Genomic DNA, 24,153 nt, shown 5'->3' on the forward strand with positions numbered 1-24,153 from the left:
CTCACTGCCCCAGGGGAGGTACAGCTTGATGAGGCACTAAGAAAATGCTAAAGTGGGTACAGTGCTCCCTCCTGCATCTCTCTCAGGATCCAACCATTCAGAGCTTCAGCATCTGCTGAGCTGACATCGTTCCTATATTTAATAAAAACCAGAGGGTTTCTCTGAGGATTTGTTGTGTGTCCTCTTGAACACATTAAGCCCTAAGCAGTGTCAGCAGCTACGGCCAGGAATGCCAGACATGAACTGCAGCCTTCTGAAGAGTCACCTTTTCTGCCATGCTTTGAACTCTTTGCTCGTTTTGTTGTAGTTCTTTGATGGGCAATTAATTCCCCTTCACCTGTCAGACACCACTCATCATTTTCTAGTATTTTTCTAATATACTTCTAATCACTCCACTTTTGAGTTTACTGCCACTCTGCCCATGCCATTACAGAGTGACAGGACCCAAAGAACCTGTGGCTGCAGGCTGGATGTAGGTCCTGAATTGATTTAAGCTTGGTTGGAGAAACTTGGCTTCAGCTGAGTCTGCTTATGAGGAAAGATCCCAGTTTTTCACTCTTCTGAAAGCCCCAAGACAGCTGCTCCTCATCTGGTCACCCAAGGAGCTGGGTGATGCTGCTCCTGAAAAATGAGCTGCATTGCCAGGTGTCACTGGCTTTTGAGTGTGGAACATCGCCTGCTGCCTGCTGCTGACATGACAGATGTTGAGTGAGACTGAGGACAGCATCCATTCATGTGGGACCTGGCATATGAGAGCTCCCAGAACCAGAAACAGCTGTCCACCTCAACCCTGGGAGATAGAGGGGAAAAGAAATGAGTGAGGACAGGATAATGTCACCCTAATGACTCGTGCCATGTTGTACAGCTGGGCCAGTTAGATTTTATGACTGACTGATAAGACAGGAAAGTGAGATCTTTTTCCCCAGAATTGTCAATGCTTTTTGCTCTCTATATCATATTTAAACCATTTTTTACAAAGGATTTTTATTAGGTTTTGAATCCCTCCCAGATAACACAATCAGGATACACCAAACTCATCCTGAAAAGGGGGTTCTCTGCCAGGCAGCCCTTCCTTCATCCAGGCAGAGCTCCTTCTGTACAGCTGCCAGATTCAGCCTCATCAGAGATTAGATCGACGCTTGCCAGACACTGATCTCAAAATCAAAGCACACCAAGAGAGCATAGAACCGTAAAAAAATTGTAATTATTTGTCCAGAGGTGTTCTTGTATGAAAAATACACTACAAATAAAGAAAGTGATTAGTTTAATATTCAGCCTGAATATTCTGACAGGAAAAAGGTGGTGTGAAGGACATTAACAGCAGGGCAAGGCATACTCAGACTACTGAGGACAGGAAGAAAGGTGGTTAATCTTCAAAGTAACCATTAATTTTACTAACGAATAGTAAACACATTTTCTTGTGTAGAGAGAGATATATTAAATAAAATATATAAAATAAATTAAGAAAATACATAATTTCAATGCTGTAAGAGAAACCTTATTTATTTAGTACATGATTCAAGGTCCACTAAAGGCTGATGAAAATATTTTGGAAAGCTTCACTGGATATTGGTTCTGATTGCTCAGGTCCCAAAAAATTCCAGCACCCAGCAAAACATATGAATAAGGAGTCAAGATTTAAATGGGATAATCTATATTTCACTCCAAGTTATACTCAGAAAATAATCTGGATAAAGAATGTTCCTAACCTTTTATCTACAGCGTTCTGCCAAGCCAATCATTCATCTCCCTGCCACGTTTGAAACAAGGAAATGTTTTGTCAGACAGCTCTCAAACAGCAGCAGAGGTTTTATCACAGGCTTGAAATGGAAAGTGATACTGCTGTTAAAATCTAGTCTTGCTAACATAAATCTCCTGACATTATTGAGGCTGCCCTTCCAGTGCATTGCAGCATGTTTTAGTAGATTTATGATGAATACATGTAGATGGAAAAACAAATGAGATTGAGGAGAAGATGCGACAAATACATTCTCTCTGCCTCTGCTTTGACCTGCTCACTCTGTATTGAAAACCATCTTGTCTCTATGTGTATAAATATACAGATAGTACACCACTTATGGAGTTTATAGCTTAAAACAGTTTGTAAAGGCACCTCTGTAGGCATGTGAACATGATCAAAGTTGAGTAGAAAAATATAATTGCACTTAAGTGACTCTGTCTTACATTTCAATTAAATCTGATAGAAAGATCTCAGTGTGTACTTAGTGTTCTTAGATTAATGCTAAGTTCTGAAGGAAACTGGCATATTCTCCAGGCAGAAGTCGCTTTTCTTCAAGATTATTGCAGATTTTTGCAATGTTTTTGAATCACAACCAGAAAAAAAATATCTTTATTCCAGAGACATGGCACATAAAGCTAATGGGAATATTGGTATTTGGAGACATTTTGTTCCTTCAGGATGGAACAAAAGGGGTTTGTGAATCCCATAGCTCCAGATTGTGGCTTTTCTCTAGGGAAAATACTGTCTGAGATGAAAAAATTCTCTTCCTTTTTACTCTTTTTTGTTACAACATACAGAGCACATTTGGTTTCAACAGATGGCCAGTGAATTCCATGGAAAAAACCCATTGATTCTAACAGGAATTGGATCAGGTTTGAGGTCTCAAACTTGCTACTTGATTTAAGCATTGATTTAGAATCTCTGGTAATAGGATCACGGGTCGAGGAATGCCTGCCAAATCTCAAATTCCAAATGGCAGCTGCAATTTCAAATCCTGTTCAGAAGTGTAGCACTTCCAGGTTATTTAAATTAAACATATCTGTGTGATTTATTGAGCAGCACAGAGGTTACATTGGCATTAGAATACAGAAAATATCAGCATTGGTTTCAGTCTCACATAAAGGCTGTTCCAAACTATTCCAGCAGCTCTCCAGCCCCAAGGAATGAGGACAGACACTGTGGGTGTGAAGCACCATACTGTTATTTTTTAGATTTTGAGATGTAATATGTGTCTTCTTGAAGATGTCTTTCTCCCCTCCTACCTGTCTTCTCCCTGAGAAAATTTTGTTTGTGAAATACTGGGAAATCAGGAATTTACTGAATGGGCAAAGTGAATTGAGAAGGGAGACAATTATCCCAAGGATTCAAGACTGGACCACAGAACAAGCAAGGAATAGAATCACAAACTCGATTCTCCTAGACTTGACTTTGCTTTACTTCTTTGTGAAGGATATCATTGCTTTTACCAATCTGACATGCCTAATTGTTTCTGGGCAGGTCTGTTTGAATCCAGGAGAATCTATTCAATAAAAGCATCTAAAGGAAATGACAACCTGAGCATGACCCAGAACTTGGGTCCCTTCCATTTGTAAGGACAAGATTTTGCAGATACATTGAGAAATGTGGCGCAGCTACTTTTGGGGGGTTATTTTTCCCAAAGAAAACTGCTGGGGAATGCAAATATCTGTGAGGGATATGGTAGAAACACCACAGTGTGAAAAACAGGGTGCTGTAGTGAAAAATTCCTGAAGCAGTGCCAGAAACTTCATTGACATGAATGGATTGTAATAGGGAGGAAACAAATTCTGGCTGCAGGAGCTGCTCTTAATTAATTGCCTGAGATCTCATTCCTGTGTTGCCCTTGATGCTGCCACTCACCGGCTGGAAATGCTGCCAGCTCAGCAGTGCTCCCTTTCTCCCAACAAGTGGTGGCATTTCCCCTGTTCTTTGCACAGCTGCTCAGCGAGTGCCAGCCTGCAGCTCCCAGTAGCTGAGACATAACTCTGCTGCTCAGGAACAGAGTCCCACCTGCTTCCTTTGAAACATGGAACACCTGCCCCAACAACTGTTCTCATCAACATAAACATTACTTTAGGAGGCTGCTTAAAGGTAACAAAGTGCAGAAACCTGCCCTGGACCTTTTTGCCTTTGCAAGGTGGGCAAAATATTTACAGTGATTAAAAAGAAGAATAAAAATCCCATTTCCTGTTATGAAAACGGAGGAGTTAATGTGACTGGAAAGTCTTTTTGTTATGTTGTGAATATTCTATTCACAATATTCAATTTGAGTACAAGTTGCACTGTTTGAGGTTCTCTGAATAATTCAGGTGCATTCATTTACTCTTGATTAGTGGATCAGGTTCTTCGAAAGGTAAGTATTTATTTTATTTTATGACATGTAGCATTAATAATGTATTACCTTTCTCACAGGCTGCTTTTAAAGAAAGCAATGAAAATTTGCAAGGAGACAAGAGTTCTGAATAGATATTAAAGAACCATGGAGTCACTTAAGCTGTCATTTCGGAAGTAGTCTGTTACAACTGCTATTTCTCAGGGAGGAAAAATGCAATCTCGATAATGCAGAAGAGTGAATAACCTGGGTTGAACAGATGATGCAACGACAGAGAATTACAGCACTGCTTTCTGAGCAATAAATGACAGTCAGACACTCGTATTCTCTGCATTCTCAGGGATGAGTATCTCTCTGGAGAAAATCTTCAGCTATTCTTATGCAGTAGCACAAGGATTATCAAATACTGTTGGAAAATTGCCGTGGGGAAAGGCCAAATAAAATTATTGGGACAAGTAGTAATGTTAGCAACGGCAAATGAAAAATAAATCACATCTGCAAAGTCTGAGGACTTTAAAGCTTGCATTCAGAGGAGATGGAAGCTCTGGTAGGGACAGCTGGACAGTGTAACTTAACCGTAAAAGTTATCATGTTAATAGAAATTTTAATGCTAATTTCATTCTATTACGGAATTCAACCCCTAAAACTTCATGACAGCTTTACAAACCAGGATGTGCTTTGTTGACAGTTTCCCTACTGACTACATTTCACTGAGCACTCAGCTTAACTGGTTTCTCTTAATTTCACTTGTTGATAATTACATTAAAATTAGAAAGGCTCAATTACTTTTGCTATCCTAATTTCTAGCACCACATTTAAATTACTCCAGAATGCAAGTGCCCTTAAATAGAAATTGAGAGGTACATCTGTTTCCATTTTTGCTAAAATAGTTTTATTTGTTGCTGAAATTGTGATAGTTGCATGGAAAGGCCAGGAGGGAACAAACTGCCACAGTATTCAAAGATATTACCCAGAATTTATGATATTCTCCATCTTTTTTTACCTCTGCTTCTTAAGGACAGAAGTGTGGGATGCAACGCTGGTTTGTACAAATCATCTCTGTCAGTGTTATTTCAACACATATTATTTTCCATTGTAATAGTACTACTATAAATTAACAAACTTCAGGAGTAAAATGCAATTTTACTACACCATCTACTGTGATAAACACCCAGCTTTTTTTCTTTTTTAATTTAAATAAACAAGGTTACAATAACCTTGATTAATTCAGCTCTTTTATCAAGCAATATAGTTAAAATCTACTTATGTAAAACTTCTTAGACTTATGCTGAATAGCCAAAGCCTCTCTAGAGGGTCAGCATTCAATTGATCACTTAATTTTAAACCCTTTATGGTAACTGAAAGTTATGGAATCAATAGTCACAAACTCAGCCTGTTTAAATTAGTGTTCATAAACTGAGCGAAAATGGGCACATTCCTGTGCAGAATAATCTGTGAGCCCTTGGTTATTACAGCTGCCACAGACTCCACTTTAGAAAATGCCAAATCAAGTTATAAAGTCTGCATGAACTACAACAGGAATATGTAACTTTATCAAGTACCTGCACTTCAAGGTAAGAAGTGTAATGTAGTTGTATAAAAGAATAATTTTCCTACTCTGGAGATGAACTTTCTGCACCACAGAAAGTGGTGCTGAAACCCCAAGTAGAAGTTCTTTGAATTTATATCTATTCTTATGATATTTTCATGTCACACCTGGTCTGTGAAGGTAGCTATGGCTGAGCAACTAAAGACTTGGGGAAAATTCCTTCAGAAGGTGGATAACTCACAGTAAGAAAATTTTGGGGTAGTTAAAAAGGTTTAGGATACAAAGAATAAAGTTGAGGGAAAATGATTTAGAGATATAAAAAAATACAGAGTGCACATTTACTTTACTGTGCATATTTATGCCCAGCTGAGCTGAGATCCAGGTAAATGTAACTCTGACATTATTTCTTTCATACCAACACCCAGACTTTTACTGTCTGTGCACATTTCCCATCTTAAACTTATATCTCAGGTTATTTATCCTTGAAGAATTGGCTTGGAGAACACTACTAAAGAAGTTTTTTGGACTAAAATCCTCATTGCATCTGCCACAAACTCCCTACCTCTGGTATAACTACAGCTGGTGTTACTTTAATTAAGTTTTTGCCAACCACAGCCAAATATGACCTTATCTAATAGGTGTTTCTGGCAATCTCATGAGCTGAGAGCCTTTCTGGGAAGCAGAAATTTGCCAAATTTGGCAACAAATCCCAATTTTAGTGCCACGTGCTGCAGCATGTGAGACAGACACGTTGAATAAGGCAGCTGCTATAGAGCTACAGGCTTTTGGCAGCTCATTCCTGACCATGTGGAGAACATGTAGTGTTGACACAGTCCAGCAAGTAATGAATTAATAATTAGCAAAAAAAAAGTTAAAACTAATGGTGCAGAGTTTGTCCAAGTAAACTTGGGAAACTCCAGTGAGAAGGAGTTTGAGATGTGCCCAGAAGGAGCTGCTGGATACCGAAAGGATTTAATGGAAAACTGGATTTTAGTACTTTTCCTGTTAAAAATGGCACTGTCAGAGCTGTGCTGCTGTGCAGTGTGGATGATGGTATTCCAAGAGATTCCCAGGCTAAGGAGACTTGGTGACACCACCTGGGTCAGTCCAACATGACTTCCTCACTGCAGGGCTCTTCCTCTGCATGTGACCTCTGTCCAGGTGACAAATGATGCTGTGGGAAAGCAATTTCATTGACATAACACTTTTCTTGCCTTCTTGAAGCCACAGCTGGCTCAAATTTAAGCAGTTAGCAAGCAGGTAAACTCATAAAAATACATTTTCCCACTTCAGAAGAGCTTGCTTTATTTCCTGGAGAGTCAAGACCATGTACTGATTTCCCGGCATGAAGGCAATACTTCTCGCAGATTTCTTTTTCCCTCTTGCTATTTCCCCTGCACAAAGAGAAAGATTATTTAATATTTTTGTTTGGTTCCTCTATGGTCCAGGTGCACATGCCCAAGCACAGTGGGCTTTCCAAATGCCACAGAACAGAGAGTGATGTGCCAGCACAGCACTGAGCAAAGGGGTGAAGAAAGGGAAGTGGCAACCCAGCAACTGCACTCAGCTTCTTAAACAGATTCTGTTTCTCACCATGGGAGCACACTTCTCTGCTCGGCTGCCTCTTGTGCTAGTTAAGCAAAACTTGTCACAGAAAACAAAAATATTTGCCAATTTGGCTTTAGCACAAATCCTATTCTTTGTTCTTTTGCACACATCAAATGTCAGCCTCTTGCACCCCTCTGACAGGAACCTGGCACGAGCACAAAACACACCCAGGTGCATCCTGGCAGGAAAACCATCCTGAGAGGGGAGGTCGTGCTTGCTGGAGAAGAGGGGTTGGGCTTCTCATGTTTGGTATTCACTCATCACACTCCTTTTCATCCTTAGAATAGAAACCTTTATGCAAATACTGGGTTTGGATTCATTTGATTTTAGCCATCTAAAAGGCAGATGTGTAATCTCACTTTTCCAGCTTCTCTCCATCCTCAGGTGGACACGTGCAGATTCTGAAATTTTACAAGTGAAGGAATTACCCCTGCAGGTTCCTTTCCCCCCACCCCCAGCTTAGGGATGCTTTAGACAATGAACTTTGACAAAAAAGCTCCCTAAAATTACGGGTGACGTAGCTGTCCTTGGGTCTTGTGTCTAATTAGAAGCGCAGAGATTTTTTTTCTCCCAATTTGTAATAGGCAAATGTGTATTTATTTATTTGTTTGTGTTCAGCCTGCTGGGTAGATTTACTTTCATTGTAATTAGATTCAGGTACTCACATCAGATGTTCTAAAAAAGAGTAAACACTAAGATTCCTGAATTTTCATTACATCTCTTATATTCAATGAATCATTTATATGCAAATTTACTCAAATTTTACAGCATAAATCTTCAATATTAGTGTTTTTCTAGTCCTTTCTTTGAATTTTAGTGGCATATTTTGAGGGAATTTCAGACAAGCTCTGCCAAAACAGTAATAGGCTTCAATAACTGCCTTTTGTAGACTGAAGTGACAGCTTTGGGGTTGGAAAATTTTATCTTTTCTTAAATATTCAGTAGTTTTACACTGACAAGAAACACATTGTTGAGTCAATAGGCTGAAATCTGATAAAAAGCATTTAAAAACCCAAGTAGATTGAATGCGTGCAATCATTGCAGGAGAGTGACTCCAGCTAACAAAAAGGCTCAATCTTACCCTGCCTCACGGTGACAATTTTGCTTTATAGGGAAGGAGCTGTGCAGCACATTATCTGCAGCACATAAGCTGCAAATGTGACCCTTTAGATTATTTTTTCCTGCATTTAAAACGCTTGTTTAGAATTTCAGAGACTTGTTTTCTTTGCCAATTTCCCCCGAATCACTTTTATGAGCCAGTCAGCTCAGACAGTCTTTACTTCTCAGATGTCAAGGCCTTGCACTACATTTCCTGCATTACTAGGCAGGCACGGTGCTAAATGTCTCTGCTGCAATTAAAACGAACAAACATCAGCTTGGATCTGCCAAGACAGGAAACTCTGACTTTGTGCACACCTCCACAAAGTGATGAATATTTCTAGATTATATATCGTAATTAGTGTGACACCCAGTGCTGGCATTTGTCTCTCATACAGAGATGAGCTTTGAAAACAATGATAATTAAATTTGGAATGTCTGTGTTTATAGGTAGATTGACTATATATCTTTCTTTTTTCATCGAATTTCAGTTTTTAAACCATTCTGCTCCATGCTGGTCTCTCCAGTTCGAATCACTTGAAAGCATTTGCTTTTGCACAGCAACAGCAAGAGCCCCTTTATATTTTCTAGAAATGAGCCTGTAAGATTTCCTGGGGAAAGAGCCTTTTTAAATAGGCCTCAAAGTATTCCAAGTAGGTCTCCTTTGTCATTACAGGCCTTGATTATATTGATTTTAACAGATATTTCTATGCAAACCTAAAATTTCACATATCTATAAAATGCTAATGAACAAAATTAGCATTGCACTGCAGGTCTGCAGACAGCCCAGTGAATCTGTTAGCTGGAAAATTGCTCATTTTTCCTGCTTGCCTGTGTCTTTAGAGGTTTTTTTTCCGAAAGTATTCACCTTTCCCCCCACCTACTCACCCCTCTTATAATCACTTCATTTTTCAGACTGATTTTAACTTCCCTCTGTACACAGAAGCCTGATCTACACAGCAGAGAAGAAAAACCCCGCATCCTTTATAGAACAGCTGACATTTGGAAAGTTTAGACAATCTTTGGGTACAGTCTTTTATCATCTCTGGTAACTAAACAACTACTCAAGCTAAGCACAGGTTAAAAGCGATTTCTCTTCGTTTAATCTCATTATGTTAATCAACTCTTTTACTACATGCACAACAGCTGCAGTGGCAATGAATAACTTCATTTCAGTGCCTTATAAAATGTCCTTTTTTCTTTGCACATCCTACTCATCTGCTCTAGAACACATCACAGCTGGTGGCTTACAGCTGTGGGTTAAAATCTAGTACAGAGCTCCCAGGCACCTCATTTATCTGTCTCCTGGATGGATGTACACAGTAACTTCCCTTTTTATAAACACAGACTTCTCAATCCTAGTGGAGAAAAAGAGTGAGAAGAGGTAGCACCAATTCCACAGTGAAAAGCAGACTGCATGGACTTAAGGACTTTAGCTTCTGCTTTGAATGAAATATGAAGACAGAGCTGTCACATCCTAAACACATCTACTGTTAGAACTTCAGCTTTAAGCATTAAACGAGCACCAACAAAAGACATCTAAATCATGAAAATAGTAAAAATAAAAGTGGAACTATATTACTAGTCTCACTGTAGCTATCAGACATGCCATACTTTCATACTGGAATGTGGATGCAAGGAAGAAGACACAAAGCATACATCTTGGTGGAATACTTAGTTGTGAGTAGAGCCCACAAGTACCTTCTTAAAACACGACTTTCACGACCATTGAAGGCAGGAGAGCCGTTTTCTGTTTGCTGCAGGAAGCACCTTCTTGCTCGTTTCCTTTTCTGCTTAGTACGTGGCACTTCTAAGGAGGAGCAGACTCACTGCTGCTCCAAGGACAGCTCTGCCCTAAGGCCACACCTGGAAAAACCCGAGGAAAAGGCAAGAATGCTAAAAGATCATAGGGGCAGCACATCTCCAGAACTGCCTGCTGCTGGTAAACAAATGTTCTTTGTAAAATAAATCCATGTGCATGTTCTACCAAGCCTTTACCTCAGCCCGAATTATCTAACAGGGGTTGGAGCCCATCCTACAGGTAAGAGGGGTTTTTGGAACACTGCACCAGTGCTGAAGGGCTTTGGTGAAAATATTGCACTTTGTAGGGCTCCCCAGCAAATCCCTGGGATTCAGGAATTTCCACCTTGCCAGAGCAGGGCTCCAGGTGCTGCTCCTGGTGTCTGCAGGGAGGAAAGAAAACAATGGCTCCCAGGGAACACAACTTCTGCAATTCCCCTGCAGCTTTGCACAGTGACACAACTCTGCACTTTTTCAGGTACTACACATTTCTACCTTGCTCTGTTCTTGTTTTCCCAGATCTCTGTGAAATTCCACACTTTCCTTGCCTCCCAAGGTGGCCCTGCAAAATATTGTGAGCTCCATCCAAACCAGGGAAACCTCCAGCTCCAGAAATTTTCATCAATCTTCTTAATTTGGAGGCTGGATATATTAACTAGCCTAGCAACTGATGTGTCAGCAGTTACTGGCAGTAGGGGAATATACTTGTGCACAGTTTTGATGCCAAAATAAGTAATATTTTCCTGCTTGAAAGGGTCCTGCAGACGAGAAAGCTACTCTTGCAAAGCCATAACTACATCAAATAAGATATTATTGCCTTAGTGTCAGGCCAACAAGAGTTGCTCTTTAAATATGGACTAAAATAAGATAGAAAAATGCATAAAATGTTGTTTCATTAGTTCCTCGTTTGATGGTTATTTCTTTATATCACATGCATGGTGAGAGGATAATCCCTTTAGCTCAACAACAACTCATTAACCATGTTCTCTCAATTAGAAATAGCTTATTTTCTAACAAAGCAAACACCATAAACACTACTGCCTCCAGCTCATAATGATTTTCTATAAGTAAATGTATCAGAGGCACAGTACAAGGAGGGAGCTTGGTACAAAGAGAAGTGACACAGAAATGGAAGATTTTTCTGATCATATAAAGCTCAATTGCTGTACACATTGTGTATGAATATTTTAATGCTTACCAGAAGCCTGCTACTCAGGTGCATGAAGCAACTGCAAATAAAGTTACATTTTCTTGACTTTCTGGCAGTTTGGGGCTTCCCAGCAAAAGGAAATTTGGAAAGGTGAAAATGGGAGAAAAGCACAGCTGGGGAAATACTTTTAAACAACTTATGCTTCAAAAACCCAAAGAAAACAGTGCAAAGGAGAAAACTGCTTTTGTGGATCTAGTTTATTAATAAGCATTGTAATTAACAAGACAACATGCTGTACAGAAACCTGAAATAGAACTACTGCAAATTTACTGGACTTTAAATGCTGCTGGACTGTAGCATATGATGTCCAGCTGCATTACTTGTAGTGTGGTTAGGGCTGTTTCAATACATAGACATACACTGCTCACTCTCAGATCCTGTAGTATGCCATAGAGCAGGGAGATTTCCCAGAAATACAAACTCAAATATTTACAAGAAATCGTCAATCTCTTTCTTCACTAGGGATAACATAAGTTATACACAATTTTCCTATGTATACCAAATAAAATCTTTGCCTTCAACTTTACTTTGTGTCTGCACAAACCAATTCCTTCCCGTTTATTTACCCAGCTAAATGAGGGTAGCAAGCTGCAGTGTGATCATTTAATTGCTTATCATTGATTAAGGGTCGGTATTAAACCTGCAAAAGGAAAACATGAGAAATCAAATAAAACCAAGCCTAAATTTTCCAACTTTAAAGACTTTGTCAGCTTGACTCAAACGACCTTGAGCTCCTCAGCCATTACCAATGGAAACATTTAGGTGTCTGCCTTTGGCTCGACCATGTGGGAAGCAGGGGGGTAGTGGTGGTTTGGGCTGATGGAGTTCCCTGTGGACCACAGCTTGGTCAGGATACAACAGAGCCAAGTTTCCCTTCTCTGACAAAAATCCCCAGCAGATCCAGGCGCACCAGGGTCAAGGATGCAAAGGGACTGCTCTGCTCCAGCCAGAGCCCTGGCTGGGCTCAACACCACAGAACCGATGCTGTGTCGAGCTGCCTCGTGCTAACTTTCATAAATCCTCAGGCCCTATTAGCACGGGCTCATTGCCATGCTAATTAGCTAAATGACCTGCATCTGGCCAGCTCCCGGCCCGGGGAGAGCAGGTGCTCTGCAGTCTCTGTCTGGCCAGGCAGACAGGCCTAATTATTCTTTAGAATTAAGTTACGCTTCAGAATACAGCACAGCTCAGGAAAACAAAGAAACAGCATCTTTTACTTCAAACATTTTGACTCGATTCTTTCTTTTAACTGTTTTTTTGGTTTTTTTTTTTTTTATTTGTTTGTTTTTTATTTTAGCAGCGACTGCTTTACAATACGGAAATAATCCTTTTTGCCAGTGCTACCCGTAACTTTGATGCTCAGGAGTGCAACAAGCATGAGTTAGAGGGGGAAATAATCTAGACTAGACTGTGTGACACATCACTTTGAAGGCAAAGGTTTTCCTTTATTGTTACACCGTATGGAACAAATCTAATCATGTAACTAGCATTTTACTGTATATTGTATATAGAATTGTTTTCTCCACAAATCCACACAAGTAAGATAAAATAAGTTAAATGACTAAAAAATAAAAAAAAAAATACACAAAAATATACAGTCTATGTACTAGATAAATTATTTATATATATGGCAAGATGTGTAAAGAGTCTCTAGTAACATCATTCCTCTGGATACTGACATGCTACTCAGAAATGTCGCCTCAAAGGTGTATTTTTATATATTATATACATAATATATAAAAACGAGGTAACAATTTATCTCCTGATACAATGTGTATTTACAATTAATTGTTCTGCATCTTCTTGACTGAATTTTAGAATATCAAACACATTTTCATGGATATAATGTTTAATATTTCTTATATCAGACTCATCTTTATAATGCATTTTGTTTAAGTATTTTTTTATTGTTGTTTGGTTTGGGTGTTTTGTTGGGTTTTTGTTTATTTGTTTTCAAGGGAAGGGGGATGGGTAAGTGCTTCTCCACCTTAGGGGAAAAAAACTAAAGGAGCCCCATAACATTTAAATAAAGCAAAGTTTGTTGGGGTTTTTTCCCCTACCAGTGAAAAAACCCCACCAATTCTGGATCCTTCACTTTCTCCTATAAAATATAAAAATCCTAATATTGTAGAAATTTATTCCTTGCCAGAAAATTTCAGCAACAATTTTCATCCCCAAAAGAACTGTTGCAGGCAAAATAAAAAAAAAAAAAAAAAGGAGAGTTTTCCAATGGAGACGCCAATTCCTTAAACATTGGGTATAGCAGTGCTCTGTAATAAAAACTGAAGACCTCTGCTTACAATAGGAAGGCATTACTGTCAGCATTATTCTCAATTTGCACAATTAGGATGTTTGGTAAATCTGTGTAAACTACAGATAAGCTTAGTTTTTGCATATCCCTGAAAAGAACTGCCGAATTCTCTCCTCGTGATGCCTCCAAAGCAAACAACAAAGGGCTTTGTATACATTAGGTATGAATTAATTTGTCAACTTTTTAATTGTCCTGGAATTAGAAATGAGATGTCTCAGCAATTGTGTGTCAGTACCCAAAGGATTATAATTTTTTTTCCAGGATTTACATGCAACTGGAAGCCAATGTGCCACATCTTTTCTAAACGTTATTGAAAACTACTTAAAAAAACAAAAGAAAGCAAAAGAAGTACATCATTAGATAATCTGATGTCCATTAATCAAACCCTATCAGTAGGTTAAAAGTGAAGTTTGGTTTTTTTTTTTTTTTTTTTATTTTTTTATTTTGCACATAAAATCTAAATGTGGTTGGAATAGATTTACAGTGGGGACAGCAATATATAAAGCTACTTATACCTGCTGGGCACATAAGAGAAGCTCTTTTAGCATTAATTGGAAACCCTCAACAACTTGAACTTCTGTAAATTTTACAAGCAGCTAATATTACAGCATTTTTACACACAGTTTTGTTTATAAATTACAGATTTAAGTTACATTATGAAGCCTACATAGAGTTCTACCCATAGGAAATATTCACACACTGTTTTTCCCTCCATACAACTTCGATTGTCTCACTTAATGTAGCAATAAAACAAAAAAGGTTTGCATTTTCTTAAAGGAAAAAAATTCTTGGCATGTACATACTGCAAATGATGAAATGGCTAAAGACCAACAAAGTATGAGAAGGAAATACTAGAAGGAAAATACGTTTTTTTCATCTAAGAAAGGAATCTCCTTTCCATCCACTGTGGAATTTACCAAGAGAATATATTCTCCAGCACACAGAACACTGAAAAAAATCCTTCCTCTTTAAAGAGAATCACCTTGAGACTTTCTCAAATAATATGATTAATTTGTGTTTATATTTATCCAACTCCCATTACCTAGATCCTTCTTTCTTTGCTGAGCACTATCAGTCATTCTCTAACAACTAATCCACAATGACAAGTACTTCTTAATCTCACAGGTTTGTGATGAAGTAACTAATATTATAGTTAAACTTTTACTGAATACTTACAAGAGGTGAATATAGCTGTAAAAAAAGCCGTACACATCACTATAATATTCTTTAAAACACCGGTAGCTTGCAGCCACGACATCACATCAGCCAAAAAAACTACCCCACTTCCTACTGTTTTCAGCAGTGCCCATGTAATTTTCAACTAACAGGAACAGTAGCCAAAGCAAGCTCTGCAAGATGAAAAAAAAACTAAAGAGAAATAGACTTATGGCTTGAAAAACATAGTAAGTAGAATATTGTTCCTTCAATTATTATAGAAAGGAAAATCTTGGAAATTAAAAAAATTGAGTTGTTTATTATTTTTTTCCAGTTTTGATCTTGCATATCCTCTTACTGTCGTGTTGTTTATTTCACACAGAAAAGCCTAGTTGAGATCTTTCTATTTCATCTATCGCATTCTTTCAGAGAATAAATACCTATACATTGAGCCAATAAAAATTAAAATAAAAATCAGTTGTCACATACATTTTCCTTCTTAATTATATAAAAGATAAATTTTGGTGGGAAGATATACCATCCTTCTAAAGAATTAGATTTTAGGATCTTATTAATTCTATTATGTCAAGTAATCAAATGAGAATTGCTCCCTTGATCTCTAATGCTAAGCAAATGGAAGATGAAATCTATGAATATGCTATAAATTATAACAACAAAGAAAAATTTGAGTAAGCTATTTTTAGACTGCAATATTCCCCAAACCGTACTAAGGAATTGCCTTCAAAGGGAGGAAGAACTGCTGGCAGATACTTGCACTACATGGCCCATGTAAGAAAATGAACAGGATTTTGTTTTCCTTCTGATTGTTTCTGGGTTGTGGGTTCTCTTCCCCATTTTCTGGATTTTACCAAGAACTATGGTAAACACCTTTCAACCAGGTAATAAGGATTTAGATTTTCTGTTTCAGATTTAGGATTCTATATACACAAATATTCACAAGCCTAACAAGTTTGTACGCGCCCGAGCAACGGCGTTAGGCTGTGACTATACACAGTCACTCTTAAAGCCTCGAATTAGGGATTTGTCAGCTACGCATCTACAGCTGGTGCTCGTGTATAAACGTGGTGTTGCTCCCAGGCCCCGGTGCCTGGTGGGACGCGGCGAAGTTTGCCAGAGGAATGACCTTGACGGGATCCTCGCTGGCGCAATGTCTTTCGCAGGTGTTGTAGAACTGGGGCCTGGGCCCCCCCTGGCCTTTGTCACTGTCGTCCTTTGGCAGGGGCCTCCCAAGAGTGTGCCGTCCCTCAGGTCTGGCTCCTCGGCCCCAGCCTTGCTGGAAGCCAAACGATGGCAAAGAGGTGTTGGGCTGCTGGAACTGCGTCAGAGCCGGCGGCATCCAGCAGTTGTCGGAGTGGCCGAGGATCAGACACTCCTGCGTGCAGTTTTCAGAGGCTTCGGCCAGAGCTTTCTGCAGATTCACTTCGATAGCTGGGAGGATGGAAAAAGACAAGACATTTGTCAGAGTTTTGAGGACAGATGCACAGAGGGAATCAAGGTCAACAAAGTGATCGCCACCCTACAGTGATGGCCACAGCTTGGGAAGAAAAGACTTCCAGGTTTAGAGCTTCAGTGAAGGTTCAGATGTTGGGGCCCACAGTGTTATCACAGTTCACCTTTAAGGAACTGTTGATACCACCATTTCAGCTCTATAACAAGCCCTGCTACACGCCATTTCCTAGAATCATACAATGGCTCAGGTTGGAAAACACTTCTACGATCAGAGAGTTAAACCATTAACCCAGCACCACCCTGTTCACCACTAAACGACATCCCCAAGTCCCACATCCACCCGCCTTTCGAACTCTTCCAGGGATGGTGAATCCACCACCTCCCTGAGCAGCCTGTTCCAATGCTTGATGACCCCTTCAGTGAAGAAATTTTTTTCCTAATGTCCAATCTAATCCTCCTCTGGCATAACTTGACCATGTCCTCTGGACCAGACACTTACCTAAAATAACATTTTCACTTTTGGAAACTGTTATTGCTGTAATACAGCTAAAAACTTTATAATAATTTAATGCCATTGCTCTAGATATTTGCATAGAACTACTTGGAAAAAAAAAAAACAAATTCTTATTTTTTTAATGTTCTCTTAAAACTGGATTTTTTAATTGTTTTGCTTTGCTTAAGGCAAAAAACCCTAAATTGGGCACTAGCCGAAGATGGTCCATTGGCTTCAAAGATGCACTCAAGAGCCATAACAATGAAAGAGCATAACAGGTATTTTAAAGATAATTGATTTCTCCATGCATTCGATACTGGCAATCTTGAAAAATCAAAGGGTAGTAGCAAAAGAAGATGTAACCTCTACAGTTTGCTAGTAATCGAACCAGATTGCTTCAGTAGATGCAAGGTTTGTGCCCTTGAAAAAAGATTATAGAAAGTTTAATTTGTTCAAAGGCAAAGCAAACTACTAAATCTGAAAGATGTTAATTTGTAATAAATATTCTTGATCTGTTTCATTTAAAATATGGCTTTACCATGGTAGGTAAATTAAAAATTAATGGAATTAAATTTCCAGAAATGATTCCTTGAAATAGTTTTAATATTACAAGTGTTAATTTTATATTCTCTTCCTGTGTACCTAGTTAAATATATCAGAAAAGCAGAAGAATATCTGATTGGATATTTTGTGTTTTCTTCACAAAACTTCCCAATGAAAGATACATACGTGTTTTTAATATCTGTCTTAATGAAAATAGCATTTAAAATTGGATTCTGGCTCATAAGCACTGGAGAAGGAATGCCACTAAAATTACTTATAGCAATGAGAGTGCCGAGTAGGAGCCTCCCACCCTCTGAGCTTTATGTTTAAACAGATGCTGCATTTCTATTTTAACAAATACTTTGCATGTTGAAATCTGGGTAAAGCTGCAGAGCACAAACACTTACTTCCATGTTACATCTCAATACAAAGCAATTAAGTTTTTCCTTCAGGCATTGAAATACATAATGTTGCTGTCCAAAACAGGATACTTTTTTTTTTTTTTTTGAAATCTACCATGTTTAAGAAGACAACTTGTTATATCATGAATGCTCTATTCTTGATTATTTCTCCTTCAGAATGCTGTGCATGTCAGTTAGAGCAGTGATTGTTTATAAAAGTTATTTTTGCGTATTACTGCCATTTCAACATGTCCTCAGTCATTTTGCCTGAGTATTTTTCAGTTTAATCCTGACAAAGCTTTGGCACCTTGCTGTTGAAATACTAATCCAGTTTTGATGGGCAGTAGGAGACATAAATATGGAACTAATTCAGTGGAGGCAATAGTTACTGCAAAAAAAAAAAAAGTTTCTTTCTACCAGTAGATTAGTCTAATCTTTCTGTGTCCTACTATCTGCTATCAGAGACATAAATTTAAGTATATACAAGTCTTTTAAGCTCTTTAATTATCCAGGTTTGCTTCTATTCTGATGAAGGCAATTCACTGAAATCAGGTACAACATTGACAGAGTATTGAGTTATCCCCATTTTATAGAGAACTGATCTTTTTCACATTAATTAAAAAAACCTCTTAAAATGCTGTTAATTCAGTCAAACTGTAAAATACACAATTATTTATTTGGAAATAATACTTATTTGTTTTGAGCTCTTCACAGCAAGCGGTTACAACACTTCTATGGACCATTTCTCTCAAACTACAGTCAGAGAGTACACAAAGCTAAAACCTCAAAAGGAAGCATTTGACAATAAAAAAAGTAACATTTAGCATTGGCCAAGGCAACTGTGGAAGAGAAAAGGTCACATATAAAACAGTCTCCACACCATTTTAAAGACCAGGACAGTAATTTTGTGCCATGTGTTGCCAGATTACCAGGAGACTTGGAATATGTTACCATGTTGAGAATAAGAGTATTGTTAAAATTTCAGTCTTTCTTATTCTGTTAATAAAGAGATATTTTAATCTGAGTTTTAGTTTTATTTAAAAAAAAACAACAAAGAAACACCACAAAACAAAAGGAAAAAAAACCAAAACAAGAATGAAAACCCCAAAGCTTTAGAACTATCCTGGACACAATCATAAAATATGACTACAAATTATTTTGGTGTTAAATTGGGATTTTTTTAAAAAAAGTCTGCCAATGCAGGATTATTTAGAAGAAGCATCTTTTGTAGAAATCATAAACTTTCTTTCAATCTTTTTAAAATATTGTTGTCAGAGTATGCTTTTCATCAGTGCTTATGGTTAATACCATGTAAAATATATGGTTTTCCTTTGAAAAAACCTTTTCCTAAGTCAAACAAACAAACAACTTTCCCCACCCCTAAAACAATGACTCTTGGAAAATAATTCAAACTAGAACAGGCTGTAGGAAACTTTCTGCATGAATATTCACTGAGCATTATCTTTTTTTTTATCTGCTCTTCCAGGCCATGAAATATATCTCCTTTTTGTCAGTCTAACTCATTCTCTATTTTCCTAACATATCATTCCAGCCACACTTGTGTGTGTGAAGTTCAGTGTTCAAGTGGTTATCTATCAGAGGCTCTGCAAGTTGACCACAGCACCTTCTGGCTGCTACTCTTTAAGCTTCCTTCTATTTTGTTTCTTTGCAAGTCACTCTAAATGTGGGTGACAATCAAATTTTCTGAGCCTTTCTCTCTCGTTCCAAAGTAGTAATGCACGTGATTATTCTGCATAGTCTGAGAAGTAATCAGGGGTAGGAAACACCTCTGACACCTGCCTCTACCAATCAAGGAAAAGAAAGTTCTGGTTGTCTCTGGATATTTTCAGAAGAAATGATGGTTCTAACAAGTGAAATTCAGTGTCTAGTACCATCTTCTCACATAAGACATGACAGGTTTATAAATGGAAATAAGAGTGCATATTCCCCACATATGATGAATAAACAGTACGTTCCATTGAACTCTTAGCAGTCTATCTAACTTCTTACTTCACTCAGTTATAAACCCCAATTTTAGATTTTTTTTTTCCACACTACATGAAGGCTCTTCAAACATGACATACAAATGATATGAAAGAGAATTTTTAATTCATTTAATTCATTTAATAGATCACACATGTGAGTTCACCACTTCATTTAATAGATCACACATGCTCACATGAGCATGCACATGTGAGTTCACCACTTTGATTTGAACCCCAGGTTGTATTAGGAATGAAATTGTTGTTTTTTTTTTTTTAAATTGTATGCAGAACTAAGAACATTTTTAAAGAAAGTGTCTGGCAGCTCTTAATAAATGTTTAGACCAGAACTGTCAAATATAACTAAAAGCACAATAGTTAAAAGATTTTCTTCATTGTTCCACAGTCTTATCATTTATAGGTCAAAGCAGTTTTCAAGTAAAAATATTTACCTTCAAGAAAATGTGGAATTTCAGCCCTGCCAGAAAGCTATCCTTCAATCAAAACAGCTACAAAAAATACCTTTTCCCCCCTTGTTTGTTTTGACCAGACTTCCTATGGCAATAAAGTCGGTGTGGGATTTTAGAGATAGTAAATAAAAATGTTGGTTATCCACTGTGCTTTTTGGAGATGAAAACTGAAGAGCTCTACAGTGCTACTCAGTCTACAACACATGTAGCACAGTACTTTGGCATTTCCAGCCTAATATCATGTTCCAGTTTTAAGACTGTTTCTCACAGAAAATTTGCAAAGGGAAACAGGTTGTTGGCATGAGTATGTTATCAGCAGTCTCAGAATGTTGAAAAGTTAGAATTATGGAATCATTTTGGTTGGAAAAAACTTATTAAGATCATTGAAGCACATCCCTAGTGTACAGACAACACACTTTCTTTTCTACCCCTCCTCTCCAGCCTCAAAAGAGTGATGTACTACTGAAAGAACATCAAGAGGGCTGGTTCTTTCCTCACTCTGCCATAAAAGTCATCACTTGCACCATGGAATACAGAGATTAGGCTGGAAAGGACTTTTGGTCTAACCTTCTGCTCATATCTGGAGATCTTGGTTGAAGAAGAAGAGAACAGCTTTTCCAAAAGGCAAAGCTTTCAGAATTTTACATATCACTTAAAAGAAAACACCCGAATTCCTGTGTTGAAAGGAAGATGTGCTTCTCTAGGGGTTGGACAATCAAGAACAGGAGATCCTGGAGAAGCCTTAAAACATCTCCACCGTTATCCAAATGTGTAGCAATGATCAAAAGACATTTGTAAATGTATTCATTAGCAAAGTACTCAGATTTATTAGAAGTTCAAAAACCACCCGACTGCAACTATATCAATGCAAGTTTAGGGGCTTAGAAATTGTGCAAAGAAAATTTCCAAACCAATTTTAAAAAGTAAGAAAAAACCTTAAACGACAGAATATAGAGTGCTTGAATTTTAAAGCCATGTAGCTGAAGACTTAATGAAAAGCCAGTTTTGAATTTGACACATTTTGGATGCAAACCATCCAGTGTTACATTTAGAGCACTCTTGTTTCATAATAAAGCAAGCAACAATTAGCAAGCAATTAAGCAAATTGCCCGTAATTATGCCATTGCTGAGCTATTTTTCATATTTTCACAACACAGCACATATATGAATACATGGCTCGCAGTGCCAACACTGTTCTGTCAGCATCCAGAAGTGCCTCTCGTTTACTGAAGCGTTTCATTTTAAGCAGCTCCCAGCGCACCTCCAGCACTCTCTGCTCAGCAGGAACCCACCAGAGTGATGGAGATGACAACCCCACACTCCTCATCTCAGCCAATAGTTCCTAAGGAATGGGTCATGCCCACCCCACCACGTTTTGCCCATGTGTATTTACTAAATGTGGTACTAAATCTAAGCAGGAATTCAAGCATAATGTGAGGAAATTATCGCCTGGAATTACCCTGGTGACCAAAAGTGGCCACTTGAGTAACATCATTTAGAGGTCTCCACCATATGAGGAGAACAGAAATGACATTAACCATAAAAAAGGGAGGGAGGAATAGTAGTTAGTGTAAACTGGGTTACTTTAATAAGGTCAGGAGGAAGAAGCTTGAATGTAGAAACCCTAAATGAGTGCTGCTATAATATACTCTAGCTTTTTGGTTTAATAATAAAATGCCTTTGGGAGGAGTTTCCTATGAATATTTTATTTCCTGTATACGTCTCAATAAATTAAAAACCTAAAAGAGTTACTTAAATTCTAGCCTTGGAACCTTTTTATTCAAAGCACAAGTAGGACACCCCACTTTCTTTAATTTTCAGCTGTGTGTACAGAGCTTGCTTTGCTTGTGAGAAATCAGAGGAAGATTGATCCTCCAGATGTTCTGACTGAGGAATCAACATGCATGAGGGAAATCACATTTTCCTGTGCTACCTAGGCTTGCCAGATTGTGCTGGGTAGCTTGCAAGAATCAGCTCTGCTCCCATTCCAGGGAACACAGTTTACATCCTAACGGCCATGGTTTTAATTTGAATTTAATCAAAAAAATACTTCTCATAAAATCCAAATGATAGGATGAGGTATGAGGATTTTGCACCTGGATTCAACAAGTCAAGCAAACATTATCAAAGATGACCAAGGAAAGCTGAGGAGGTCTCCATTTCCTGGGAGACAGGAAACGGAGGAAGTGTCAGGGCAAGAGAGTCAGCCTATGGTAATTCCTGTCTCATTAACCACACTTGTGAAGTAAATCTTTCCCTCGCAAACAACAGCCATACAAACAAAGCACATTAATCTTTCATTTGGTTATCTCATTGTTTTTCTGACTAGAACTTCAATCTTGTATTAATCATAACAAAGAAATGGTCTAAAGGCAATGCTCCTGTAAAAAGTTCAGCTCCAATAATTACTGTTTTACACAGGAAGAGATTTCACACGAAAAGAAAAAAACCAACAAAACCAAGCCCCCAAACCTCCTGCAAACTCTTCTTTTTCAGCCTAATGAACATGGGTGTGTGACAGAGCTGTAGGACAGTACCTGGCACTGACCCTCATTGCTCTAACAGTCCAATTGAATTCTTCTTTTATGTCCATGTTTTGCTGCTTTTTATGGCAAAAGAAAAATATGGTCATTTGCAAAGGCTGCATGTTTCTTGGCCTATAAAGTGTATATTGAGTTATCAATGAGAATTTTAACTATAACTAGTAAAGTATAATGACCATCTAAAATAGATAACCTAAAATCAAATATATTGATTACAATACTGGCTAATACAATGTGCTTTATTTAATATTTCATTAACTGCTTCCCATTTGTACTGAACCTTCTTAATTATTAATGCATGGTTCATTATTTAACATGGAATATAAATTCAAATTCAAATCAATTAAACAAGGTGAAACTACATAGTGAGAAATGGTTTATCCTCCAGCAACAACCTTCGACCTGGAAACATAGTAAAGAGTGAAATTAGCATTTTCCCCCCATTCCTGCAAAGACTATGCATTTTAGGTGATATATATTAAGCTCTGCTACTGATGTAAAATTTCTGTAATAAACACAACATCTTACAAAAATATACTGAATAAAAAAGGTTTTCAGCTGTCACTTTTCAGAGGAACGATTTATACAGAATATATCACATACCAAGTTTTTCAGATTTAACGTTCAAATAAAATTGTGTGTGTCCATGAAAGAAAGGCAGCTTTTACTAAAAATCCCTAAATATCCCAAAAGAGTGAAGATTCATAAAGAGAACTAAGAATCACTACACAATCTCCATAAAGTCCCTTTGGTCTGGAAATAGCAGAAAATACATTTCCTAAGCTTAGACTGTGTCATCAAAAAATCATATATTGTGGCTGGAGAACAAAGATCTGGGCTTGGAGATAGGATGAACGTCAGAAAGATAAGAAGGGAAGAGAACTTCTGGGTAGAACAGGGTCGGTAGCACTAACTCTTGATAACAGACCTGCAGGAAAACATTAATATTCCTTTAGCCTGCTCTAATACAGATTCCAACACTGGTGACAAGGAGCAGATGAGGTGAGCCCCCCTCAGCAGAGGTCAGAGGCTGAGTGAGGAGGATGGGGACGAGCAGAAGTGCCTGCTCAGTCCTGTTCACACACAGCGGCTCCTTCAAGGGTTGGTGGGGGAAAAAGGCCTCAAACGTCTGTGTTTACACCCTTTACGCACTTCAGTCTCTTGGTATATCTCCATGCCAAATGGTGCTCTGTCTTCCTTTTTATTGGCTTTACAGTAAAACAAATAAACAAAAGTTTGATGGAAAGTAGAATACTAAAAAATCTTTTAAATGAAGTAATTGAACAACTGCGGGCAATTGGTCACGGTTCAGACACTTTAATGAAACATTAATTTTCAAAAGGGAGTCATAAAACCCCCAAATGCTCAGTGAGCTAGTAAACATATATCTCCTGTGATAACTTAAAAGATAGCCAATAAAAGTTGTTTT

The 24,153-nt window shown here is 38.0% G+C and overlaps 1 protein-coding gene across 4 annotated transcripts in view; it reads right to left on the minus strand.

The window, feature by feature from the left end:
• Window positions 1-11,535: 11,535 nt before the first annotated feature.
• The window catches only part of PCDH11X (protocadherin 11 X-linked), a 439,566-nt gene continuing 426,948 nt past the window's right edge, over window positions 11,536-24,153 (minus strand). For 3 of the 4 annotated variants that reach the window (XM_048318513.1, XM_048318511.1, XM_048318512.1), the window contains one exon: window positions 11,536-16,271. In XM_048318513.1, the coding sequence (XP_048174470.1) occupies window positions 15,880-16,271 (392 nt within the window). In that variant the 3' untranslated portion in view covers window positions 11,536-15,879. The remainder of the gene's footprint in view (window positions 16,272-24,153) is intronic. The other variant, XM_048318514.1, reaches the window with a different exon arrangement.

The sequence above is a fragment of the Corvus hawaiiensis genome, chromosome 14 (assembly GCF_020740725.1).
Source record: "Corvus hawaiiensis isolate bCorHaw1 chromosome 14, bCorHaw1.pri.cur, whole genome shotgun sequence".
NCBI lineage: Eukaryota > Metazoa > Chordata > Aves > Passeriformes > Corvidae > Corvus > Corvus hawaiiensis.